This window comes from Thermobia domestica, chromosome 16 (genome assembly GCF_964235325.1).
Source record: "Thermobia domestica chromosome 16, izTheDome1.hap1.1, whole genome shotgun sequence".
NCBI lineage: Eukaryota > Metazoa > Arthropoda > Insecta > Zygentoma > Lepismatidae > Thermobia > Thermobia domestica.
Window position 1 is genome coordinate 102,057,546 of NC_137469.1, and position 24,531 is coordinate 102,082,076.

The 24,531-nt window shown below is 34.7% G+C and overlaps 1 protein-coding gene across 5 annotated transcripts in view; it reads right to left on the bottom strand.

Moving 5' to 3' along the window:
- Nucleotides 1-24,531, bottom strand: part of RhoGAP100F (Rho GTPase activating protein at 100F) — a 1,104,624-nt gene that overhangs the window by 60,824 nt on the left and 1,019,269 nt on the right. For all 5 annotated transcript variants that reach the window (XM_081742854.1, XM_081742858.1, XM_081742855.1 and 2 more), the window contains one exon: nucleotides 8,268-8,490. In XM_081742854.1, the coding sequence (XP_081598980.1) occupies nucleotides 8,268-8,490 (223 nt within the window). The remainder of the gene's footprint in view (nucleotides 1-8,267; nucleotides 8,491-24,531) is intronic.

Consider the following 24,531-nt stretch of genomic DNA (forward strand, 5'->3'; position numbering starts at 1 on the left):
GTATAAATACATAAAGTCCGGATTATACTCAAATTAATGAACAAATGAAAACAATTAAAACAATGTTCTCTGCATGAGCAGATTCCACATCAAAAGTATATTCCTATATTAAACACGATGAAATATGGAAATATATCAAATAATGGATCTGGTTGGTTCGAGTTTAACGTCCCTTATGAGTACCAAGGCTATAACATCCGTTAACTTACGGTCTAGTGCGGAATCTGAACAACCGTAATACGTTTAAATTTTAAGGCTCTCCCACCAAGAATCGAATCTGACTCTCTTGCACCAAGGGCGCGTTCGCAGCCATTAATCAGTGCTACCAAACAATACAGTAGTTTACTTGTCAATATAATTATTTCACTCAGGTTAGTGATGAATATGTATTTTCTTTGCTACAATGTAATGGGTGTTTTCGTGACTTACTCAAATTATCGTAACTTAAAAATAATGAAAAGATGTACAGTGTATGATGGATAACAACAATATTCCATATTGCATTTATGCCTTTTGTGTTTCGTGTTTGAAAAGCAAATAACTTTTGTTTCACATTGTGCAAATGCGGTAGATTTACAAACTATTGGAAACCAATATTAAAATCGGAAATAATAAAATTTCCACTTTCAGTTTCAATAGAGAGATAAAGACGGAGATGAAATATACATTGAAACGCTTAATCCATATAAATATTTATTTTATTTTATTAGTTTTGCTATAGGAAGATCCAATACTTAAAAAAAAAAAGGAGTGGCAAAATGTACCACTTTTGATTTCAATATAAGGGTAAGAAAGAAATGGAATCTACTCCTGCAACCGTGAATTTATACTGAAATCTATTTCTGTCTTGTACCGTTTTGGCTCTCTAAACTCTAAATTCCTGGCAGGGTCTATCAGGTCTATCATCAGGTTTGTGGCACTCATGCCTTTGGGATGATGTGTGGTCAGCATATCGGTGTCCCTCTACGTTAATGCTGACTTTCTAGACTGGAGTTCGCTATTCCTTATTTTTCAAGTAGCCCTCCAATTATCCTCACGACACTTGGTGGACGTATCAGTACCAATCTGTGAGTACAAACGTTCACGCTTTACCCATCAGACCAGACCCGGCACAGTTTGAACTTGCTGATCTCAAGAGAAGTATTCCAGTGCAGCTAGAACGTTGGCACATCTTTTTGGTTCTGTGGAAATCAATATTGGAACCGGAAGTGATACCTCTATCACATGTAGTTTCAATAGAGTATATGGAAACGAACACACCATCTTTCCTTGAGACACAATCCATATCTAAAAACTGTTTTTAGTTTTATTCTTGGTGACAGACAGATGAACAAAGAATGTCATTCTCAAAGACTTCCCATGCTTAAGCATAAAGTAATTCGAAAGTTTAAAAAAATGACCCGGAAAGAACATATAATGGTAACCAATAAAGTTTTGTCGCATTTTGTGGAGGTCTGTGTTCAATTGGCCCTCACACCGTGTTTCTTTGCTGTTTCGTCTGAGGAAGGAGACATTTCTGGAAGGGTGTTGACATGTAATGAGAAGCGGGTTCTGCATGAAGCTCCACGGCGCCGTCGTCATTGGTTACCATCCCATGAACGGGTCCAAAACAGCCGAAACCAGCACTTCACCCGAAAAAAAGATCCTCCTGTGTGTTTGGTGGACTGCTCGCACTATCGTGCAACTTGAACTGCTACCAGCTGGCCAGAATATCAATGCAACTTTGTACTGTCAGCAGTTCCAGCACTTCTGAATCGCAAAGGTGTCCTCTTGTTATAGGACAACGTTAAGCCTCACGTGGCCAAGATAACCCGGGGCACCAGTCTACGCCTTGGATGGGAACCACTATTGCATCCGCCATGCTCCCCGGACATTGCACCGTCCGATTATCACCTGTTCCTTTCCTTGAACAATCACCTTAAAAGACGCCAGTTCAAATCTCTAGTAGAGATGCAAAACTTATTTGATACTTTCTCGCCAAGATCTACCGCGATGAAAACCATGGCCTTCCACAATGTTGGCAGAAGGTCATCGATGCTGATTGGGACTATTTTTGATCTTCCAGGTATGACTTAGGGACATATCGATGTTCGAACGTGGTGGGTGAAAAAGCGACAGAATTTTCTTGGTTACCTTTATAATTATATGATAGAAAAAATGTGTATATAACCAAAAAGTAAGAAATGTCTTTTTATTTTATACATTAAAATGAAGTTACTTAAAAATATTGGAAGAACAACTGTAAACATTAAGCTGTTTATTAGTTTCAATTTACCTCCTTTCTTAAAATAAATACATGAACAAATTTTTATTTCCTGAAAATTTTTAGTATTTGACAATGTTAATGTTAATGTCAATGTTAACTTCTGTCAATGTTATCAAGATATAGGTTTTACATCTCAGATCAAATTGGTCATGTGTCATCGAGTGACTTGAATCAAAACTTCTGTCCATGTTATCCGGGTATGAACCCCATTTCTCATAACGAATTTGTCTTGGGTCATCGGGTCACTTGAATGGCGACTTCTGTCCATGTTATCCGATATTGGTCTTTATTCTCAGACCGAATGGGTCACGGGTCACCGGGTCACTTGGATGATGACTTTTGTCCATGTTATCGGGTATGGCCCTTACTTCTCAGACCCAGTCTGATCCGCTGATCCGGACAGACCCAGGGGCCCAGAGAGACCCGGCGATCTGGAAGCAGCCAAAATATAAGCTCTGTGGAATTATTGAGAACTTCATAGTGGATTACTGATGTTTACTACTCTAGCTCGAACACTATAATTTATTTCATTCCCAAGGCGACATTTCTTAATCAAGGTACAGTGTCTTGATTATTTCCAATATAATTTCATGTGTATTCATCTCCCTTTACTAAAAAAATAGTTGTTGGTTTTGAAAATAGACTATACAAAAATATTTAACAAAACACTGGGATCAGCGGTACATTTTATATTTTAAACGGCAAGTTTTACAGATTCAGTCGATTAAATTTTGACAAGTTCTCTTTTCCTTAATTTATCTAATCTTTTTTCTGACTCTCACGCGTTTATTAGAAACCTCATAGTTACCTTTCAGTGCAATGTTTGATACACACAAACACATACAACAAGGATGAAAGAAAAGTTAGCAAAAAGGCTATGAGAAAGGAGAGAATCTCTGAGGGTCTGTTCGGGCCACTTCACTGTTTTGTTCGTGTCAGACCAGGCCATTTCGGATCATTGGTGTAACGTGTATCACTAGGTCAAAGTGAGTTACTCTGGACCATGAGTGTCTCCGAATCACTCGTTCTGATGGGTATGGGTATGACTGCCTCCGGATCACGGTTAACGAACTTCGTAATACGTTCCGTCGCTGCACGTCTCAAATAGCTTCGATGCCGAAAGGAACGTTAAAGCAAATCAACCAATCAACACCTTTAAGCCTTTAGTTTAATATTCAAAAAATATGGCTTTAAGCTAAAGGAAACGGACAGTAAACGCAACAGTGGAAGTGGAGGAATTGTTAAATGAGAAAATGGGAAGAAATAGAAGAAACTTGAGGAAATTCATGAATACAATTTTTGCAGGTTCGTTAACGACATCTGTTGTGTTTCAATGCAAACTGAGAATAGTCAAAAGGCCTTATTTGTGCTATAGAAAAATACCAAAGGCAAAGTTAAGGATTCATTTAAGTGTTGCTAAGATAGGACTAGATGTATTATTATGTAATGAAAAATGTACATATATTCGGTTATTTTTTATTGTTTTTGTCTTTTCCTCTTAAGCAGATTATTTCTCGTGACATCTTCTCTATACATAAAAATGAACCAGCGGGAGCTCATGTGGTTCAGATTCCATGTTAATCATTAGGTCCATGCCTTATATAGCCTTGCTGCTGAACGGGATGTTAAATTTAAATTCAATTCTCATCTTAAATCATAAAAATGACACTGATCTTGTTTGTGACTGGGTCACGGGGGAACTCGAGAAGAATGTTTTAAACGAATTGTTCAACCATAGTTAGTACCTACCTCGAAATGGGTTTTTAAATCATATTACTTTCATTATAATGCGTATGTAAGGAAAGAGGGAGTTTGAAGGTTATGCAAAAAATAGTGTACCTCAGGAGGCACTCCTGTTAAAAAGATGAAACTTGGTAGGGAATATATAAACTTATTATTAAAACTAAATGAACATGTATCCCTTCTATTAGAATATTCGGGAGGGAACACTTTCTGTAATATTTTAGTTATCCATTTTCTATTTATAAAAGAACGAAAGTAAGGAAACGCTTAAACCACATAAAATTAATTTGTAAACATAACACTTGGATTGACCTAGATTTTTAACATTGATTAAAATGCGATTCGAAGAGTGGAAGGGATGAATTTTTCGCAAAGAATAACTACTTCAATGTTAGAAACGAATTTGTGAATTGATAATTAATAATGAACACTTGCGTAGAGCTACGTATTTTTCATTTCATTCACATTCAAGTACATATTCTAGGGGACGGAAAGGATTCAAATACATCATTCAAATATGTTTCCATAAATCTATTCTTTTTCAGGTAAAGAACGAGCATTTCAGCTAGTTAATTGATTGATTTATTGTAGTTTAATGGGACGTCAGAAACGAGGCTATTTGTCTCCGTCACGATGAAGTCAATGACCAACATATGCTGTATATTAAAAATTCGAAATTAAGCGTCTAAAATGCTGTAGTTTTCATATAAGTCCTAAAAATTAGAGAGAACAAATCAAAGAAGCTACGAAAAGGATTTCTGCTACTATCCTTATAAATTATCTTTTAAACGAACTGAGAGCTCTTTATCATTACACAATTAATATCTGAAACACGAGTGTCAAATAACCCCTCTTGCTTATTAAAATAAATCACTTACGTAGGGAATATGGTTAAGTCGTACACTGAGGAAAATCCGTTATCCGGACAGCGGTATATTGTACAAATATACGGAATCTTTATGTTTACCCTATAAATCAGTACGGAGCATACGCTATCTACATGCTATATACGCACTGTCCTTAGATGTAACATCATGCTATTGCATGATGTTTGACATCTAACAGTCTTCCGTATATTATTATACATAGGTATACGTATGTTGCATACGTCTATTTGTATGTGGGATCCTGACCACCTATATACAGTTCTTTCGTTTGTACGGAAATTATGTTTATTCGGAACACTTCTATGGAAAGTACGTATAAAATATGCTTTTTCAGTTACACGTTTGCTGTACGTTAAGTCCAAAAAACTACAGGATTTACACATGTAACCTACGTTTTCACGTGCGCCACATACGTTTTTTTCTTAGTGTATTCATAGTGAGTCATGATTTTTACATATTACTTATTTAACGATACTGAATGACATTGTTTTCATCATGCAAACCAATGTTGCCAGTGGAATTTTCCATAAACCTACTTTCCATCTTTTATTTTTGTTTTACAACATCGATTGGTTTATGTATACGTTTAATTACCATTTGCATAGCTAGGAACTGATCCAGTAACTCTTTAAGTGAATTTAACGCCGTATGCGTGAAACCTAGTAAATTGAAGTAAATAATGAAATAAAATATCGTTATTTTTTGTGTCTAGTAAAAATAGCATTTTTAAAAAAAAAACATATTTTGGCTTAAGATGTTAATTTACAATCGTTTTGAGCTTTTAGTAATACAGGCGGTGTTAACTGGACTAATTATATTAGAAAATAAAATTTCAATTTTAATTATTTTCTGTTGCACATAGTATGTGAGGAAACATATAACATGAACATAGGCTATATTTAACATCTTGTAAATAAAAATTGCACACTACACCTTATCAAAAGCTTTGTTTACATCAAGAAGGACTCTCAGAGCATTGATAAAATTATAGATGATCTCTCGGGAAAATTATGATAAGATCTCACAACATGATAAAACTTCTGAAACATCTTACTTGTATGATACGTTATTTGTGATATTGCAGCAAATAAAACTACAACAGTGCTGGAAACAGAGTTCGTACACATTCTGTATTTTACGGATGGTCTGTTATTACGATATTGTGACCTGACATCACAGAATTGTCTCATATTTGTGGATTTATGTTTAATACTCTCATTCTTAAATGTAAAACATGCAATTGCCAAGAAATCAATAGATCTCTCATAGAAATGTTTCACAAATTAGCTTCGGAGTTCTGTTATGCTGCCACTAGCAGAGACGGTAGTAACTGAACACGATTTACTTGATATGACATTGATCTGGTTTGACACGATTATATTTTTAATTTATATGCCATCAAAATATCGAAGAGAAATTATGTTTTCACAGGAAAGTTGAGGACTAAATTGTTGGATATTGAATAGTGAGGGATATCAGAGTTAGCAACGAATGGCTAGTGTTTTAACGACAGATACGTTGAGAAGTAGAAAAGAATGAAATGTATTTACCTTTGGTTATAGTGGATTTCATATTTGAAGTGAGTAATTAGATTCATGTTACGATAGATTAAGATTTTAAGATAAGAGTACGGCATTATTCGTCAGTGTATTCAGATTATCTTGAAGTTGTTAATTAAATAAATACAACTATTGATTGCATTAGTAATTTAGCTAGTTCGATTTAGTACCTGATCAGTGCAACTAGTTGCACCAATCTTTGATAAATCCTGTTTCACCTTACATAATAAATAACCTTCTTATTATATAATTGTGATGAAAAAGTGTCCTGTATTATTAAAACAGAAAGTGTACCGTATTTCTACAAAAATACATGAATCCTAGTCAGAAACGAAAACAGGCAATTGAACAGTTTGAGAGCTAAATATTTTGAACGTAACTCTTTCTTCTATATTATGTTTGAGTTTCGGTCCCATGGTTAAGCTCTCTAGGCTAAAGAAGATCAAGAGAAATGAATAATAATGATGAAATTACTGATGAAAGAAGAATACATAATAAATACGTTGTAAGCGGGATTCAAACCACAACAGACAAATTTTGCAGTAGCCAATCTAATGATTTCAATCGCTTAATTATGCCTACTAGATGGATGGGATTGTGCCAGACATAGTTTTGTGGGAAATTCTACAATATCCGTTGAGATAAGGATACCTCAAGATAAGACGCGTAGCTAAAAACGTTAAATTCGAATTTGTCATTAGAACATGTCATTGGAAAGAATAGAAAAAAAATTAGCACAATTTGTTAATTTCCAAGAATATTGTAAGAAGGTGTTTTTAATCTTTTCGACAAATATTTTATAAATAAAGTTTGGAATCCAAACTGAACAAACATCCCTGGTTCAGTACACCAAAGGTATATGGCAAAAGTGTAAAATTTATAAGTATAGTGAAACACAACATACAAATATTTAACAAGTTTAAATATTTTAAAGAATGGAATAAAATGAAAACTCAATTTTTTTCTAATTGACACAGCATTCACTTCACAAGTGTTTCAGATTCCATTTATCCTAGAAAAACTTATCAATTGCTTATTACTAAGATATATAATGACACTCTTTGAATGTTTATATTCAAAATAATAAACGCTAGGAATATAAATGACTATTTAAAAAAGAAGTAGCGAGTTAGAGCATTACAAATGAGCACTTGAAGTACAAACTGTATGTTTGTGAAGAATGTGTAAGGAAGACTGTATATATATATATATATATATATATATATATATATATATATATATATATATATATATATATATATATATATATATATATATATATATATATATGTTAATAAAGAAAAATTAATTTTTTGCAGTTGTATTTTATATGTGTATTTGTCAAGTGACTTTATATATGACATCCTGTATATTTCTGCGTTTTATTTGACTTCTAAATTAAACTGTATAAGACGTTGATGTACAGATAAAATTGAACGTGAGATCTAAACTAGTACATATTCTCCCAATAAGAACTAAGCTGCGACCATCTACACAACGAACACAGATAGTTCGCATGAACTACTTTGAAGTTGTTCTCTTTCCGGAGTGTAAATCTTTCTTTCCTGGTTATAACAAAAAGGTTCATTTTTAATCTATCGCCAATTTTGATTAAATTAACGAAGAAACAATTTCCAATTTCTGTACACATTTTCAGTAAAGATTGTTGTAGATACGGTCACTCATAAATTCCATAAGAACTAAAATATTTTGAACGAAATTTCATATTTAAGAACCATCTAACTACAAACGTAATAACTAGGTTTAGTGCAATTATGCTATACGTGGAATCACTGTTCTCCATGTACCCACCTGCAGGATTGATGTCGAGCAGGCGGACCCTTGGATCTGCCGATCGCGTAGGGGAGGGGTTGGGGATGTGTCGTCCCTCCTCTAGCAGATGGCGCATGCGCCTCATGGACGATGACCTGCTTGTGGTGGCAGCGGCGAGAGGCTCCATGCGGAGAGATCGAGAGGAGAACGGGCGATCCAGCGTGCTGCTAAGGTGCGATCGGTAAGAGTAGTACGGCTGCTCCTGCAATGAAACAAAATCGCAATCGTTTCAATCTACTAGCGTAGTATGTGAATAGTAGAGCACACAAATCGTCACACACACACTCATACATCCTACATACAAACACAAACTTGTCTCTCTTAGTCACAAAGCTTTTTGTTTCCAAATGTGAGGTTTATTTTTCCCAAATGAACTACGGAAACAAAAATAACAGCAGATATGGTAGTGTTATGTACAAGGAAATAACCATTTATCTTTTATTTTCTAAACCTTCTAAATGCACCCTTTATGTATATAGTATACTTTTATACAGACTTCTAATAAAGATTAAAAAAGACAAATATAAGAATTAAGCACATTGAAAAAATAAATAGTTAACTTGTGAGAATAAAAATGCGTATTTATGTATGGATTTGAATAATTTAGTAAATATTAGTAGTTAGGATAGATCTTGTATAACCAATCACTAAAACAGAAGAGCATGCAAATGATGTATATAGACATAACTTAACTTTGAAGTCTTTCTGAAAGAAGTCGTTCTATCTGATGATTTTAAGAAGAGAATCATAATCGAAAGGTTGAATTCTATAAATATTCAGCAGTTGAATGTTTCTAGTTTTGTAATTTCTACTTAATAATAATAATAATAATAATAATAATAATAATAATAATAATAATAATAATAATAATAATAATAATAATAATAATAATAATAATAGCAGAGGAGGTTAGGGAAGATAACCTGATATTATTTTCTTTATATTGTAGCGATTAATTTAATATTAAATATCATAATGTAACAGAAAAACATATGAAAAGAGCAGAACAATCTATTTGTTTTCTAAATTAATATTTAAAAAATACTTTAAGACTCATGTGGTTAAGAATATCATTCTAGAAGTCTACAGTAAATCCTGAGAAGCCTCTGAAATGATAGTCGGTTGTGTGATTTGATTGTAGCAAAATACTGTGCCCATCAGATATTGATCTCGGAATCAAATACGCTGATAGTTCTATCGTTGTCACCTAAATTAACTGATTTTATTTTTAAAACACCTGGAAGAAAGGCAACCAACATTACTTAGTTGTACATTACGGTTGCATATACACAAGGGTGAATGTTAAAATTTAATGCTTTCCATCGTAGTTCTCTTCATGATTACAGTACTTTCCACTCGTCTGTTTATGAGTAAAATATGAATGTCATAAGCAAATTGATGTGCAATGTCTCCAGCAAAATAATATGCACTTCAAAAACTTTTCTGCCAATAACTTTAAGAAGAACAGATTGATTTAAGTATGGTTCGTCATGTAGTTCCATGTTATTGACAAGATAGTTTTCGAAGAGATAAGTTAATTGTCCATTACATATTATATATACAAGAGTTGTTCAATGAGTTTTGCCTCCAATCCTCTATTTTTTTATTAATTGTTGTACATGCACATTGCACCCTCAAACGAAAGCTTGACCCTTCTGCTTTACAAATATGTTTGATTTTTTCAGATTACTCCACTGACAACGGCGCAGTATCAGGATTAGTGATGGACTAAATGAACATGCACGGTCATCGAATTCCTGACTATAGAAGGTGTGACACCCATCAATATCTACCGTCGAAAGAGGAATGTGCATGGGGAATCATGTATGGACACTACCGCAATGAGGAGATGGGTTCGAACTGTGTGCACAGAGAACTTAGTTACATCCTGTCTGCATGACACGAACTGCAGTGGACGGCCATCGAGTCATTTATTCCAGAGAAAGTGGGACAGATTGATGCACTGGTTCGCGATGATCGGCGCATTAAGGTGAAGGTGATTGCAAACATTACTGGTATATCATTAGAAATAGTGAATTACATCATACGCGATGTTGATGAAAGTGTGTTCAAGGTGAGTTCCATGTCAGCTTACAGTAGAAATGAAAGAAACCTGCAAAAACGTGTGTTAACAAAATTTGACCCGTTTCAACTCCAAAGAAAATACTCCAAACAAGACACTTTTCACGTGTCTTGTAACTGGAGACCAGTTTTGTGCTTATCCCTTGTGGGTCGAGACTAAACATCAGTACATTTCCTTCCTTCAATATCTGAGCTTTCATTATCTTATTGCAGTTTTCTACAACTCATTCTTATAGGAAATTTTTGTATTCTTTTCTGATCCTCGTCTGGAGACGCGAATTGCATTACGTGGTAACGTCGTAGATCTATCAAACCATCAAATACTTATATTAATTCTTTCCCGATGGCAGTTGAAGTCGATAAACGTTGACCCTAGCGCCATTGTTATTAGCATAACAATCGATGTAATCGCTTGATGAATTTATAGAACAGTGGTAATGGTTCGAAGTTAATCTACGACGTTGCCACATAGTGAAATTTTTGGTTCCCCATAACAGCTGACGAAGGTCCCGGAGGGTATACTATCATAAACCTTTTGCTCTATTTTGATTTGTAGGATACCATTCTGTTGTCTGTGGGTTCCATTTTTAAAATGCCCTATATCTATGAGAAATCTTTTATAAGAATGAATTGAATATATATAGTTGACATTTTTTAAAATTTAAACTTGAATAATTTGAAATAGTGAATAAATTAAGCAACAATTTATTCCCCTTGGAAACTGTATTGAGAATAATGTGAACTTTTGATCCTTTTGTTTTGAAGTAATTATAGTTCAAGAATTTCTAACCTCTTCAGTCACATTTTCTTTTGTAACTATCGCTTGGAATATGATGATTGTTGATGCCATCTAATGAACAAGATTAGTAATAGACACAGGTGGGAGGTACACAAACGTTACAAAGCAGTTTCTACTACGATTCAACCCTCAGAATAGAAGCAAAAACATAAAAACCAGAGGTGAACATATATGCACCTATGGACTGAAGAGGCTAATGTCGAACAAATTGCAAGCAGAAAAATAGAGCTTTAGGTGATTTTCCGTTATCCAGATGTAGAAGAAGAGAAAGATGATGAAAATGAGATCGGCAATGAAATAAAGAAAGAGTGTGTGTGCTAACCTCTCTTGAAGCTTCTAAATTGGACATTCAAATGATACTGATGACGTATTTCACGCAATAAATAAAATTAATATTTTATTGACGCTTAAAAACAAACAAATGAAAAGTAAACAGAGATTACGAACTTCTTTAAGTGAAAACATACAATTAAGATTGCTATTCATATATGTGTTTTGATGTGTTAATTCAGTGTGTGTAGTACTGTATTTAAATCTATGCAATTTTTATAGTTAATACACCATTGTTATTGTTCCTTTTATTTTTGGAACGCCTACTGAAAATAACCCTTTTCGCCTTTTACCGTACTGAATTTCCTTTGTGAATTGAGTACGACGTCCTTTCAAAGTGGTCTCAAGTTTCGGAAATGAAAAAAGGCCTGCCGGGGCCAAGTCTGGAGAATAGGTTGCATCGGATGCAACGGATGTCCGATGTTTTACCAAATAATTTCACTCAGAATTGATAGCAAGGTTCTACGCTTATAATATCTTTAGCAACCTTACAGACAGTTAAACGACAATTTTCACTAATTATGGCGCACACAACTTCAGCATGTTGGTCATCTGTTGACGTGGAAGGTCGTTCAGTCCTTGCAGCTTCGGCAACTGAACTTTTGCCCTCCGTAAAACACTTAAACCAATCAGCCAAAACACTGTGCTCTGGTTATTCGGTCATCTTTCTATGCTTGATTAAGAGTTTGGAATGTTTCTGCAAACGTTTTCCCAGTTTTACGAAAAAGTACATACAGACGCATTATTCCTTCAATTTCTCGATTTACTCAATCGGTAGTTACTCGAGAACTAACACAAAGATCGGACCCCAGTAGAATATTTTTTTTACCAAGATATACCGATAAGTGCTTTCCGTAGCCAGAGCAGGCCACCTACAGTTATTACCCCATTATTTGTCCTGCCTTTTTTGGACATACCTCGCATATATAAATATATATATATCTATATCTTTATATCTTTATATCTATATCTATATCTATCTACAGATAGATAGATATAAGAACATGGAAGTGTAGCAACCATTAAAATCAGCTTATAAGTATGAACATTTACTGTATATTTGACTGTAAATGTGCAGCTTTAAATGTCTCCTCAATACCACGTGCCAAAGTGTGTACAGTTTTTATTTTAACATTTTAGCGGTATATACTAATATTGTTAAAAGTTATCAGCATAAGAAATGTTGTTTACATTTAGTTAACGTATGTTGAATTTTACAGAGTATATGATAATGTTTTCAAAATATGACTAAAAATTAACACACAATAATATTAAATATAAAACGCAATAATCCAAAATAAATTAGGGTTTCAAAGAAGTTTTCCGTTACACGTTGTGTGAATTTTTTAAAATCAAAACAACCATACAACAATTGAAATAATTTTTGGTATTTCAACCTATATTTATTTAGTTTTACATCTCGAAAACATACAATCGTCGAAAATGATGACACAATATTTGAATTTAAGGGCTCCTATGACCAAAAATTATCTGTAAAGACGCTATCTCCTTAATCAACATTATAGAAAGTCAGGGTGCTATGCAATATACAGGGTGTTTCAAAACAACATCGACAACTTTAGAAGGTGATTCCTATCACCAAAATAAGCCAAAAAGTATAGACCAATCTGGGTGCACAAATGCTTCCTTTCGGAGTTTTAGGCTGTGGAAAAGATGAAAAAATGAACTTGAAAGGTCCATAGCTCTAAAACTATGGGACCTACTGTAGTCGGGTTAAGACTTCACTTAGGGACTAATATGTGTGCTATCCAAACATACATGTTACAGAATCCTGTGGTACTCAAGTAACAATTTTTGTAGAGAGAGATTGGCTACGAGCATATAATTTGAAGTACTCAACAACTACCACTATAAAAATTGTTGCGGAAGTACGGCAGGATTTTGAAACATGGACATATGGATAGGGTACATACTAGTTCCTATGACCAAAAATTCTTGACCCGACTACCGTTGGCCCAATACTTTTTGGAGCTATAGACCTTTAAATTCACTTTTTCATGTTTTTGACAGCCTCTAACTCCGAAAGGAAGCATTTATGTACCCAAGTTGCTCTATACTTTTTGTCTGATCTTGGTCACAGGAATCACCTTCCAAACATTGTCGATGTTGTTTTAAAACACCCTGTATATATCAGAGGAATATTAATTGACGAGTGCAGATAACTATTGTGTAATGAAGTCACAATTACATAACTTTTGTGTACTTGATATTTTGAATCCTAATTCTCAACCTATTTCTCTACTCCAGCTCTTACCTTCTTTTAAGTCATAGGAAAGAGAAACTGGCCACTCTATCTCTGCTCTACCTATATGAGGCAAAGTAGGCTAGAATCCGCCTTCAGAATAATTGCACAAGACATAAACATACAACGAAAACAGTTACATTTTCGTCAAGGCAAAATATGTTGTGTGTTGTTGCATACCTTTTGATAATATTTTATTCTGTATAAAAGTGTAAAGTAATATTACTAATTTTCCATCACTAATAGAGAAATGAAATGATTTTTAGGTGTTACCTCCCAACAAATTATCATTTATGCTTAATTACTGCTGAACTCATTCGTGACTAAGCGGTTAGCGTACGCACTTTTGCTGTGGGAGACCCGGGTTCGATTCCCGGCGGGAGCTCATGTGGTGCGAATTTCACGTTAATCAGTAGGTCCCGTCTCATATAACATCTCTGCTGAAAGGGACGGTTAAACTCAAAATCAACTCAGATTAATTAGTGCTTAAAAGTACTCTTTGTATCCCAGCATCGTCTATAGAATTCACTGTGCCTTTGCCTGATGATTCTGAAACATGGATATTTAGATACAGCGTAAATTGTAAAATAAATAAATAAATAAATAAATAAATAAATAAATTTAAAAAATCATAGATAAATTTACAAAAAATGTTGGAAATCTGTTTGCCACTCCTCTATGTAAATCAATTTACACCTATAAAATAAAATTACTAATATGAAATGGTGTAAAATTACATTCTTATCAATAAAAATATTTTTTCTTATAAATTTACTGTACATTTGTAAAAAAAAAACGGCAAATTTTGTAATTTAATATAAGGAAATGCATATCAACTTACAAATTGAAAGGTAAATGATTTTATGCAATTAATGGTTTTTGGCAATTTAATTACTATTTTTTTCAGTGTACATTAATTGCTTTTTAAATCCTAGACCCGATTACAATAGGTCCTGTACTTCTCGCGCTATGGAGCTTTTAAAGTTTACTTTCCTTTAAGACGTTTTCGGCATCTTATAATTCTGGGAATACGCATTTTGTGTCCTATGTTTACTAGGCAATTTTTGTTTCCTTTGAGATCTCCTACAAGGTGGCTTTCTTTGTTATCGCCGTTACTGCATCCGGTATAATGCAAAACACAAACAATGTAAAAAAAAAAAAAAAAAATGAAACGTTTTTCCATGTACCTATTTAAACGTACCATATAACCTTTATGTATCTTTTTCTCACAACTTGGTAATTGGATTTCCTTTCTTCTCTGAACGCTCTATATTCTAAAGTTATTTATAATGTAAGACGCATTTACTAATGTAGAACCTCTTGGAAACAAAGTTTTTGTTAAAGATTTTATCATCTTGTCAATAGTAAAAGAAAGCTCCGCTTTAAAATTTTATCTTTTAGTTTTGGCAATAAATTAAAATAATTGTGGATTTTTCTATGGATTTGCTTTCTTGGATTTTTGTATATCTGTAATTTTCACGTGGCTATTTGTAATTGAATAAATAAAACTTTCTTAATGTTCCATCCGTGATTTACTTAATTCGAGTTATCATTTCAAATGCAACCGACTTTGCCTTTATCATCAGTTACCATAAATTAGATATAATTGTATTTGTTGTATAATCGTTCTGGTATAGTTTTGATAGTTACACTGTTAAATTTTAAAATTTGTTAATAAGCAACGATCAAATTTGCTACTTGATGTAAGTTAGTTTGCTTTCAAACATGACTTCAAATACAAGAAAACACATATAGAACATCACAAGTTTTCTTTATGCAATTATAATCCTTACGCTTTGTGTTATGCTTATAGTCATTTTTGTGTTTTAATATTATATGGTGTAACGTCAAACTAAATTATGCACAGTTGTTGCATGAAGAATCGAGAAGGTGCATATTTATATTTTTCATGTTCCCTCGGTGGGTAACATTTGAAAATTATTTTCTTTGAACATGGCTCTTATCTTCCCCCTGAGCTCATCCGTGGCTAAGCGGTTAACGTATGCGCCTTTGGCGTGGGAAACCGGGTTCGATTACCGGCGGGAGCTCATGTGGTTCGGATTCCACGTTAATCAGTAGGTCCCGTCTCATATAGCCTCGCTGCTGAATGGGACATTAAACTCAAAATCAACTCATCAACTCAACTGTCTTCTCCCTTTCTGACTTGTTCTTGATTAATCCTCGTTGCCTGTTAAGATAGAGTGGTCGAAACCATTAGGCGGGCGAACAGACGATCTATTTGTCGCTGACTTGAATCCCGATCACAATATAGTTTTATTTATTGTTATTTCATCATTCATTTCTTTGTCATATTTCATTTCGTCTCCTTAGTTTAAAAACAGAATCGTTCCAAATAAAACTCAAAAGTAAATTAAAGAAATAAACTGACTAATTCTCGTCTTCGAATCTGACAGAACTTATAAGAACTTTCTCTATTATCTTCAGATTTTCAGATTATTTTTGAAACGTTTGACGGTTTAAGTCAGTGACACTGAAACCTCAACCAAAATTCCAGTGAGGTCTCTGCTGCTTTCAACTAAATTTGACTGTTCACTCAAGTAGGACATCAAACCTTTATACAAATTTTGAACTAAATAATTTTTTCTGAAAACTACTCAAGCTAAAGTGCCTTAACAGATATTCAATGATCCTTTTCACAATTTTGGTTCATTATTGTCAAGCCGATCTTGGGAAATAATGAAAAAATGTATACTTTTTCTTTCGGCTTCTCGATCCCGGGGAAACAGAGAATGCTCGCCCTTTCCCCGATATTTGCTTGGGCCTCCGTATTAGTAGTAAAATTCTTATTAATTTCTTGTACCTAGGTAGATGATACTTAACTATGAAATTTACATGTGCATGAACGGACCTTCTCCAAGTTATAGGGAAATCGACGCTACTGCGTTGACTACTTGAGCTTTGCTACTTAATATATATTCTATTAGGAATCTTTCTGCCAATTTTGCTAAATCCACTCAAGAGATGAAAGTGAGAGATGAAAGTTAATGTTGGTTTCGGCACTTGATCCTAATCAATTTCAATCAAAATATGCAGGTTATTTAAATATATCAACGACTTTTATGATAATTTTGGATCAAATTGGTCGAAGTTGGTCTTGGTCTTTACTCTTATTAATTTGAACCACTTGAACCAAGCTTGGTAAGCCTAGATGCTTGTCGCCAATTTTGATCTAAATTGTTTAACGCGTTCGTTAGAAATAAACGTTCATAAACGTGGCAGATGACGAAATCAACAGAGCGAAACTTCCCTTAATGGACACCTCTTAATAGCGGACACCTCCATAATACAGATAAACTTTTTTGTCCTGGCAAAAATATATCTACTGCAATGTCCCCTCACATTGGAAGCATCCCGTATTAGTAAATAAAACCGCGTGCTTTAGCACAAACACCAGCAAGCAGACGACGGATGCTGTAGTACCGATGAAACACGAAGAGGACACGAAAAGACACGAAGAGGACCCCTTTCAACCCCTACACAGGCTCTGCCTCGGAAGACTGGCTTTAAAAACGGACACCTCGAGGCAGAATACATCATTTGCTAACTGATTATATCCTCACCTATCTGTCCAAGCTGCAACGGGAAAAAAGGACTCTTGTAACCTTATCTTTGAACTGCAACGAGATAGAGATATTCTCACACATCCGCGAGCTGCAGCTGGCAGGAGATACTATCCCTACCTCTGAGCTGTAACGGGCAAGAGATTCCTTTATCGGGCAGGGTTATTCTTAACCAACAAACCTCAATCCTCCAAGCTACAACTGACAGGAGGTTCAATTATAGAGAAAAAAAGCTTTTAGAGATTTACTTATTTGCAATCCTGTGTACAAACTGTATATGCATCTTTTATAACAAAAAGGTGAGGGGAAACCCATGTACTGTTACTCTACCGCATATTACAGTATTATTATGAAAAAGAAATCCTTCTTTTTACAGACACTCTCAGATACGGGATATAGACAATCTTCTTTTTCCTCAACATTTTAATAATCTCTTCATAATGAAGAGAAATTATTCTTAGCTCATACTTATTTAGCACAGAAAATACTTTCTGTAATCTGAAAATCTATTTTCAATTGGTACCTTCCACTGATCCTGCGATGGCAAGCAAATTATGAACAGAAACTAGTGTCCAAGGGTTATACAGCTGACAACTTTCCCGAAGAAAGTCATAAATCGTTATGATTGCTTAATTCTATTTTCATTTTCAGTTTGGATTATGTTTAATTTTAATGTTGTCAGTAAGCGAATTAAGAAACTTTTTATAGAGCTAAGACTTATACTTGAGAAGAATATTATCACACAAGAATTTTGCAGTGCCCATATAAGAATACCCCTCAGAGATACGTTTTGTTTCTTTACGAAGAAAGTTTCTCCTTATTATTCCAGTAAATCAAACAGTACAATATTTAGATATTAATCTACACTTACATTTATAACGAATGTGTTTACTGCATATTGCATACAAGTGTCAATTAGTACATGAGTTGTAACTTAAATTTTTGTAACCTATCTGGAAATAAGGAACACCTCTCATTTACGGACAAATATCCATGCCATATCAGTGTCCGTTATTGAGAGGCTATAATAAGGAAAATAATTAAACTTAGAAAGCACTTACCCAAAGTGTCAGTAGAGAGAAATTTTAAGTATACACAAAAACTTATTTAAAGATGCGTAGTAGCAATAAGTAAACCATGAATGTGAAATTAATATGTTTGCTGTTAACACCAGAAATATTTTCAATCTGTGAACCGAATGTTTGGAATTTTTTGGTATAAGATCTATACAGAGCAAGTCAAAATGATGGACCCAATTTAGAAATGTATCCTGTGAAATCTGATAAATATATGCAATTGTGAAACATGTGCTTCCAAAGGTTAACTTTCAAATTTAATTTCCACGTAGTATTTTTACTTTATACCGCTAAGGGTTAGCCGCGAGCATGAAATGAACTACAGATAATAACCGCAACATGCTACAAAAGGTTTAGCAGGAGACAGTCTATCGGCTTGATCTGTGTCGTGTTCCGCGAAGTGCCCACGTAGGACACTTGTGATATGTTTGAAGAAAACTTTGACACTTTACCATTCTTAATACATGTCTCAAAATAGCATTTGTTTATTAGATTTTTTGAAACAATACATTTGTAAAATCAGATCCATCATTTTGACATACCCTGTAGTACTGAACAACGTAGTAGGTCTATTTCTAGAGTGAAACTAGACTGGATTCATTTAGACAAACTAGTCTGGCATGGAAGCCAAACTTCTGCGAGATACGAATGCGTTTACATGTTTTTTTTTTTAAATATGTACCTTAGTCTAGACGTTATGATTTTACGTAAGGCCAGAAGGACTTCTAACAGAGTAGAATAATTAAATGCAGAATTTGTAAAATTTACTTAAGTTACGTTCTCATAGCTGCAAAATTATGGAAATCTGATATCTGCTGTATTAATTAATTATACTATATTTCAGAAAATGAAAAATAAATAGAACGTAGGACTCAGGTTGAGGAAAGTAAACGAAATGTAGTATGTTAGTTTAACATTTGTGAATAATACCCCTTTGGATATATATATATAAAAAAAAGATGCAAAGACACACTGATGAAATAATGTAATGATATAGCGGAAGAAAAAAGAAAATTGTGTGTTTGCATAAAATTAAAATAAATATGCAATTTAATATTTTATTGTTGAACATATTACTAAATATTTAAGTATATCCTCTGTAATGTGTTAAATTATACAATTTTCGAATGTATAAGGTAACCAAGAAAGTTCCGTCGCTTTTTCACCCACCATGTTCGAACATCGATATGTCACCTAAGACATATCTCGAAGATCAAAAATAGTCCCTATCAACATCGACGATTGTCTGCCAACGTTCTGGAAGGCCATGGATTCCATAGCGGTAGAACTTGGTGGGCCGTGAAGCGAAGAAGGTATCAACTGCATTCTGCACTTCTACTAGGGATTTGAACTGGCGTCCTCTAAGGTGATTGTCCAGGGAATGGAACAGGTGATAATCGGACGGTGCAATGTCAGGGGAGTATGGCGAATATAATAGTGTTTTCCATCCATGGCATAGAATGGTGTGCCGGGTCATACTAGCCACGTAGGGCTTATCGTTGTCCTATAACAGGAGGACCTCTTTGCTATTCAAAAGTGCTGGCTCCAGAGTTTTGATTTTTTCTTGAATACGCCTCAACTGAACAGTGCACAGCTCTGACCAGCTGGTAGCAGTTCCCGATGCACGATGCCGCGAGCAGTCCACCGAACGCACAAGGTGAAACTTCTTTTAGTGCAGTGCTGGCTTCGGCTGTTTTCGAACCGCTTCATGGGATGCTAACCAATGATGACGCGCCTTGAAGATTTGTGCAGCACCTAGTTCTCATCAAATACCAACATCCTGTCCAGAAATGCCTCCTTCCTCAGACGAGACAGCAAAGAAACATAGGTGTTTGCTCGCGTTGCCTTCTGGCCCGGAGTCAGATCATGTGGTACCCATCGATCCAACTTGTAGTGCTTCTCAAGTTGATGGAGGTACTACCGAATGGTTTCTCCACTCACACTGAATTGTAGTCCCAGTTCCTCAAATGTGTGGCCACTCTTTGCTTCAATTGCTGCCTGAAGGTCTTCATTTTGTGAATGTGTTGGTCTTCCGGCACGTAGTCACGACACCCTCACCAAAGACCTGGAATAACTTTCGCCTCACTGCAGCGGCTTTTGACCCTAGTTTGAACTCATACAGCACACATGCCCTTATGAAGCTCTCTAGAGGTACCATTTTCACTCTATCTCTCCGCAAGTTCACGGTGTAACTGAACTGCCACAACCAGGTAGTATGTTGGATATACTCACACCAACAACTAACCTTCGTCTTATCTTCATTCGCATTCAACTCACGGTGTGAGGGCCAATTGAACACAGACCTCCACAAAATGCGATAGAACACTCTTGGTTACCTTCGTAATATCAATAAGAGAAAAATTTAAGTAATTTGACATAAATAATAATACTAATGATAAATTAACTTTAAAATATACAGAACATACAAGAACTAGAATTATACATCCAAACATCTAAATTTGAAATAGATACAATTTTCTGGAAAATACATACAATAGAAAAATGAATTTAAGAATATATCTTTAACGCCCTATGGTTATGTCCTTCAGTATAAAGGACACAGATGACAAGTGAACATGAATGATTATGAAAATTGGTGGAATGTGAATGTGGGAGGAAACGAGAGAACATCGGGAAAATCTACGGACATGATGTTATCCACCACAAAATCACATATATTGATTGACCCATGGATCCTTTATACCAGAGGAGAGCTCTCTACCGCTGAGCCATATCCGCGTTAACAACATTATTTGAAGTTATGACATTAAAAACCATACACTCTTAATGACAGAACATACGAATGTAAGAATATAATGTAAAGAATTTAGTAAGTTTTTACTCATATTATAAAGTGAAAATTCGTCCATAAATTTCTGAAGTTAACTTACTAGTCTCTTTGGAATGAACGAAACACTATATTCCTGTTGCAACCTCTCACTCTCATCAACACATGTTTCACTTGGACCTACGCTCTTAGTGTAGACATATTTCTGTATTATTCGAATGAAAACTAAAAAGAGACACTCCTGTATCATATTTTATTCTATTCTCTTTGAAGCCTGTTTGTGGAGTTAATTAACTAAGAAACAACGAATACGAAAATTGAGTGACAAAAATACATCACAAATAAAAGCAACTAAATTGTCACTGAAAGAATATATTATTAGACCTCACAGTGGAGATCTTTCTTTGAATGTAAAAATTTGAAGTACATTTTGCTTCATCGAAGGAGCTTGAAGGGGTAATTTGAATAAGGGCGTATCGACCTATTTCCTGCAAAATGAGATATACATATTTTCTGCAAGTTTGAACATATCCGCATGTGTCTAGGTGGTGTTAAGGTAATATTTTTGCTTCGTAGCGAACGCTTGTCTCCGAAAATAGTGTGTGAATACGTTACTTAAATTTGATATGGGCGTTGGTTTTTCTGCTCTCCTGAAAAATTGAAGAATTGCTAGTTACGCCCTTATCCAAATTTACCCCTTAATTGTTCTTTTAGTTAGAACATATAGTGGTTTTTACTTGAATTTTCATGTTGTATTGTAAGTTTTTGTCACGGCATTTAAATAAACGTATGAAATGAGATAATTAGATATCAAAATTGTCTTGTCCGTTTAGACACGTAGCATAGTAGGCAATATTTTCTTACATGCTGGTTAATGCATGTGTTTCTACCTAGAGAATACTTTCTCTGATACGCTACTTGGTGGACATGCTATGATTCTGAACGAGTAGAATAAATAAAACCTACGGTAGAATCCGAATCATCGTATTGCGTTCAAATTTCAAGCTCTCCAGCGAAAATCGAACGCGGGACACCGTGTATTAAAGGTGCACGAGCTAGCCATTAGACCTGCAACGAGAACAAATAAACCCTATCTTAGTGCCCAAAACGAATATATCCTTCTGACAACCAAAACTAGATATCTCACACTAACACGGAAATCTCACGAGATGCTAAAGAAGTGCCGAAGGACCAATTAGCTCGTTACATAGCCCTAACTATCAGATCCAAAAAGCTAAATTTTTATCGGCGCGTTTCCATGGAAATCAATGTCAAACTTTCTGACAAATGAGGACAAAGTGAAGCATTTTGAACATAAAATATAAATTAACAATCAGTGCTTAATCGACCACCAAACTCGAGTTGATTTTCAGCAAACAACTTCCGACATAATCGCCTTCAAACTTTACCACCTGCAAGATTCACATAAAAACTGAGTTGTACAGGGTTAATCATGAGTGAAATGACAGTCCAAATACATGAAAGACTGTTGGTTTGGGGGGTCCATACTTACCATAGGTGATATTTGGAGGATCTGACAACCTTAGAAATATAAGTGACCACTATAATCGTCATGTTGAAGACCACCATCTTGAATATCACTTGAATTTTTTAAATACAAAGGTCGGCATGCAACACATATTTTATAGAGTTTCAATGATGCAAATATTACTATGGAGTAACACCTACATCAGAGAATCAAATCTGTACTTGTGATGTCAAGAGTTTTTGTAAGCCACAGAGGCGTACCGATCCCGAGCTACCATGGCTAAGAGCTGCTGTTTCTTTGCAATGTATATAAACCGCACTAACATGTTGTTATGTAAGTTGCTTATTCACATAAGCCTATGCAAATTGCACCTCGTATCTGTTACATATGATTGGTCCTTCTCGAGTACATATATGAATATAAGCTTTTCCTGTTATAGAATCCGCAATAACCTGGAAATTTAGAATAAATTTTCAATGTAGCAAGGATAGGGTTGCCATATATCCGTATTTTATACGGACTATTTGTATTTTTGGGCCCGAGTTCGTGTCTATATCGTACAAAACGTAAATAGGAAAATGTCCGTATTTGACAGTTTTTGGAGCTGCCTGAACATTTCCGAGGCGGGAATTGCTAAAATCTTGGGCGAGAGGAATTATGTTTTCATCATATAATTAATTTATATTTTATTTACTATTAATAAAATAGGTTATGTTTTTAAAAAGTGTCTCATTTTTCCATTCCAGGGTTCTTTTGGTTAAATTTAATATACGTAATTTAATGGTATGATTTATTATATTTGTGTTAATGAAACAAATATAAAACATGTTAGGTTCAAATAGTGTTTTAAGTATTACAGTAAACAATTGTGTGATAACCTAAACAGGTGGTTTTTAGGTAAGGAATTTCAAGATATTTATTCTGTGTTTGGGTACCGTACCTTTGATGGGTCGTCATTTTAAGGCTTGTCTGTACTTTGGATCAGAAAATTATGGCAATCCTAAGCAAGGAGGAAAAACCGAGATTTTGACAGATTAAGGAAATAAAGGGCCCAAAAAGGAAGAAAAGAGTTACTGGAAAATTTTCTATATTCCCAACTGATGGGGAGAGATGGCTCAGTGGTAGAGCATTTGCCTTTGGTGCGTGATGTCCTGGTTCGATTCCCGGCCATGTAAACTTGTGGTGGACAACACCGTATCCTTGGGTTTTCTCGGGGTACTTCCGTTTCCTTCCACATTCTCATTCCACCAATCCTTCCATTATCATTGATTTGTCTTAACCATCCATCTCCCTAAAGGACATAATCAGAGGACGTAAAACTGAAAGATTTTTATTTCATTTCTATTGCCTACTGGAAGCAACATTTTACACCTCAGGTACTTTTCCAGAGATCTTTTTTGATCTAAAAGAAAAAAATCGCACCTACAAATCCTAATCCTAATAGTAGCAATCGGATTAGAGTGCTTTAACTAGAAAAGTAGACGATTTTTTTCGTTTGTAAAGCTAAAGCGGCGACAACAATGTATTGTATTTCGATTTAGTTTAATCAATCTGAGTTATATATGATTTATCAGCTGTAGTCTTTGTTTGCATGCTTGCGCATACATCGTATAGTAAAATATAGTACTTATAAACATCGGGAGATTTTTTTTTTTGTAACACATGAAAGAAAATATTCTGAGTTCTTTTAGACCTGTAAATTGCCGGAAGTTCATCACTTTTTTTTTTGTAGCAGAGTCGCTCGAAACATGTTGGACTTTCCTCAAGGAATAAAGAAATACATATGCATAGGTAAAAGAGTACATGTTTTATTCAAATATAAACCGTCCAGTAGT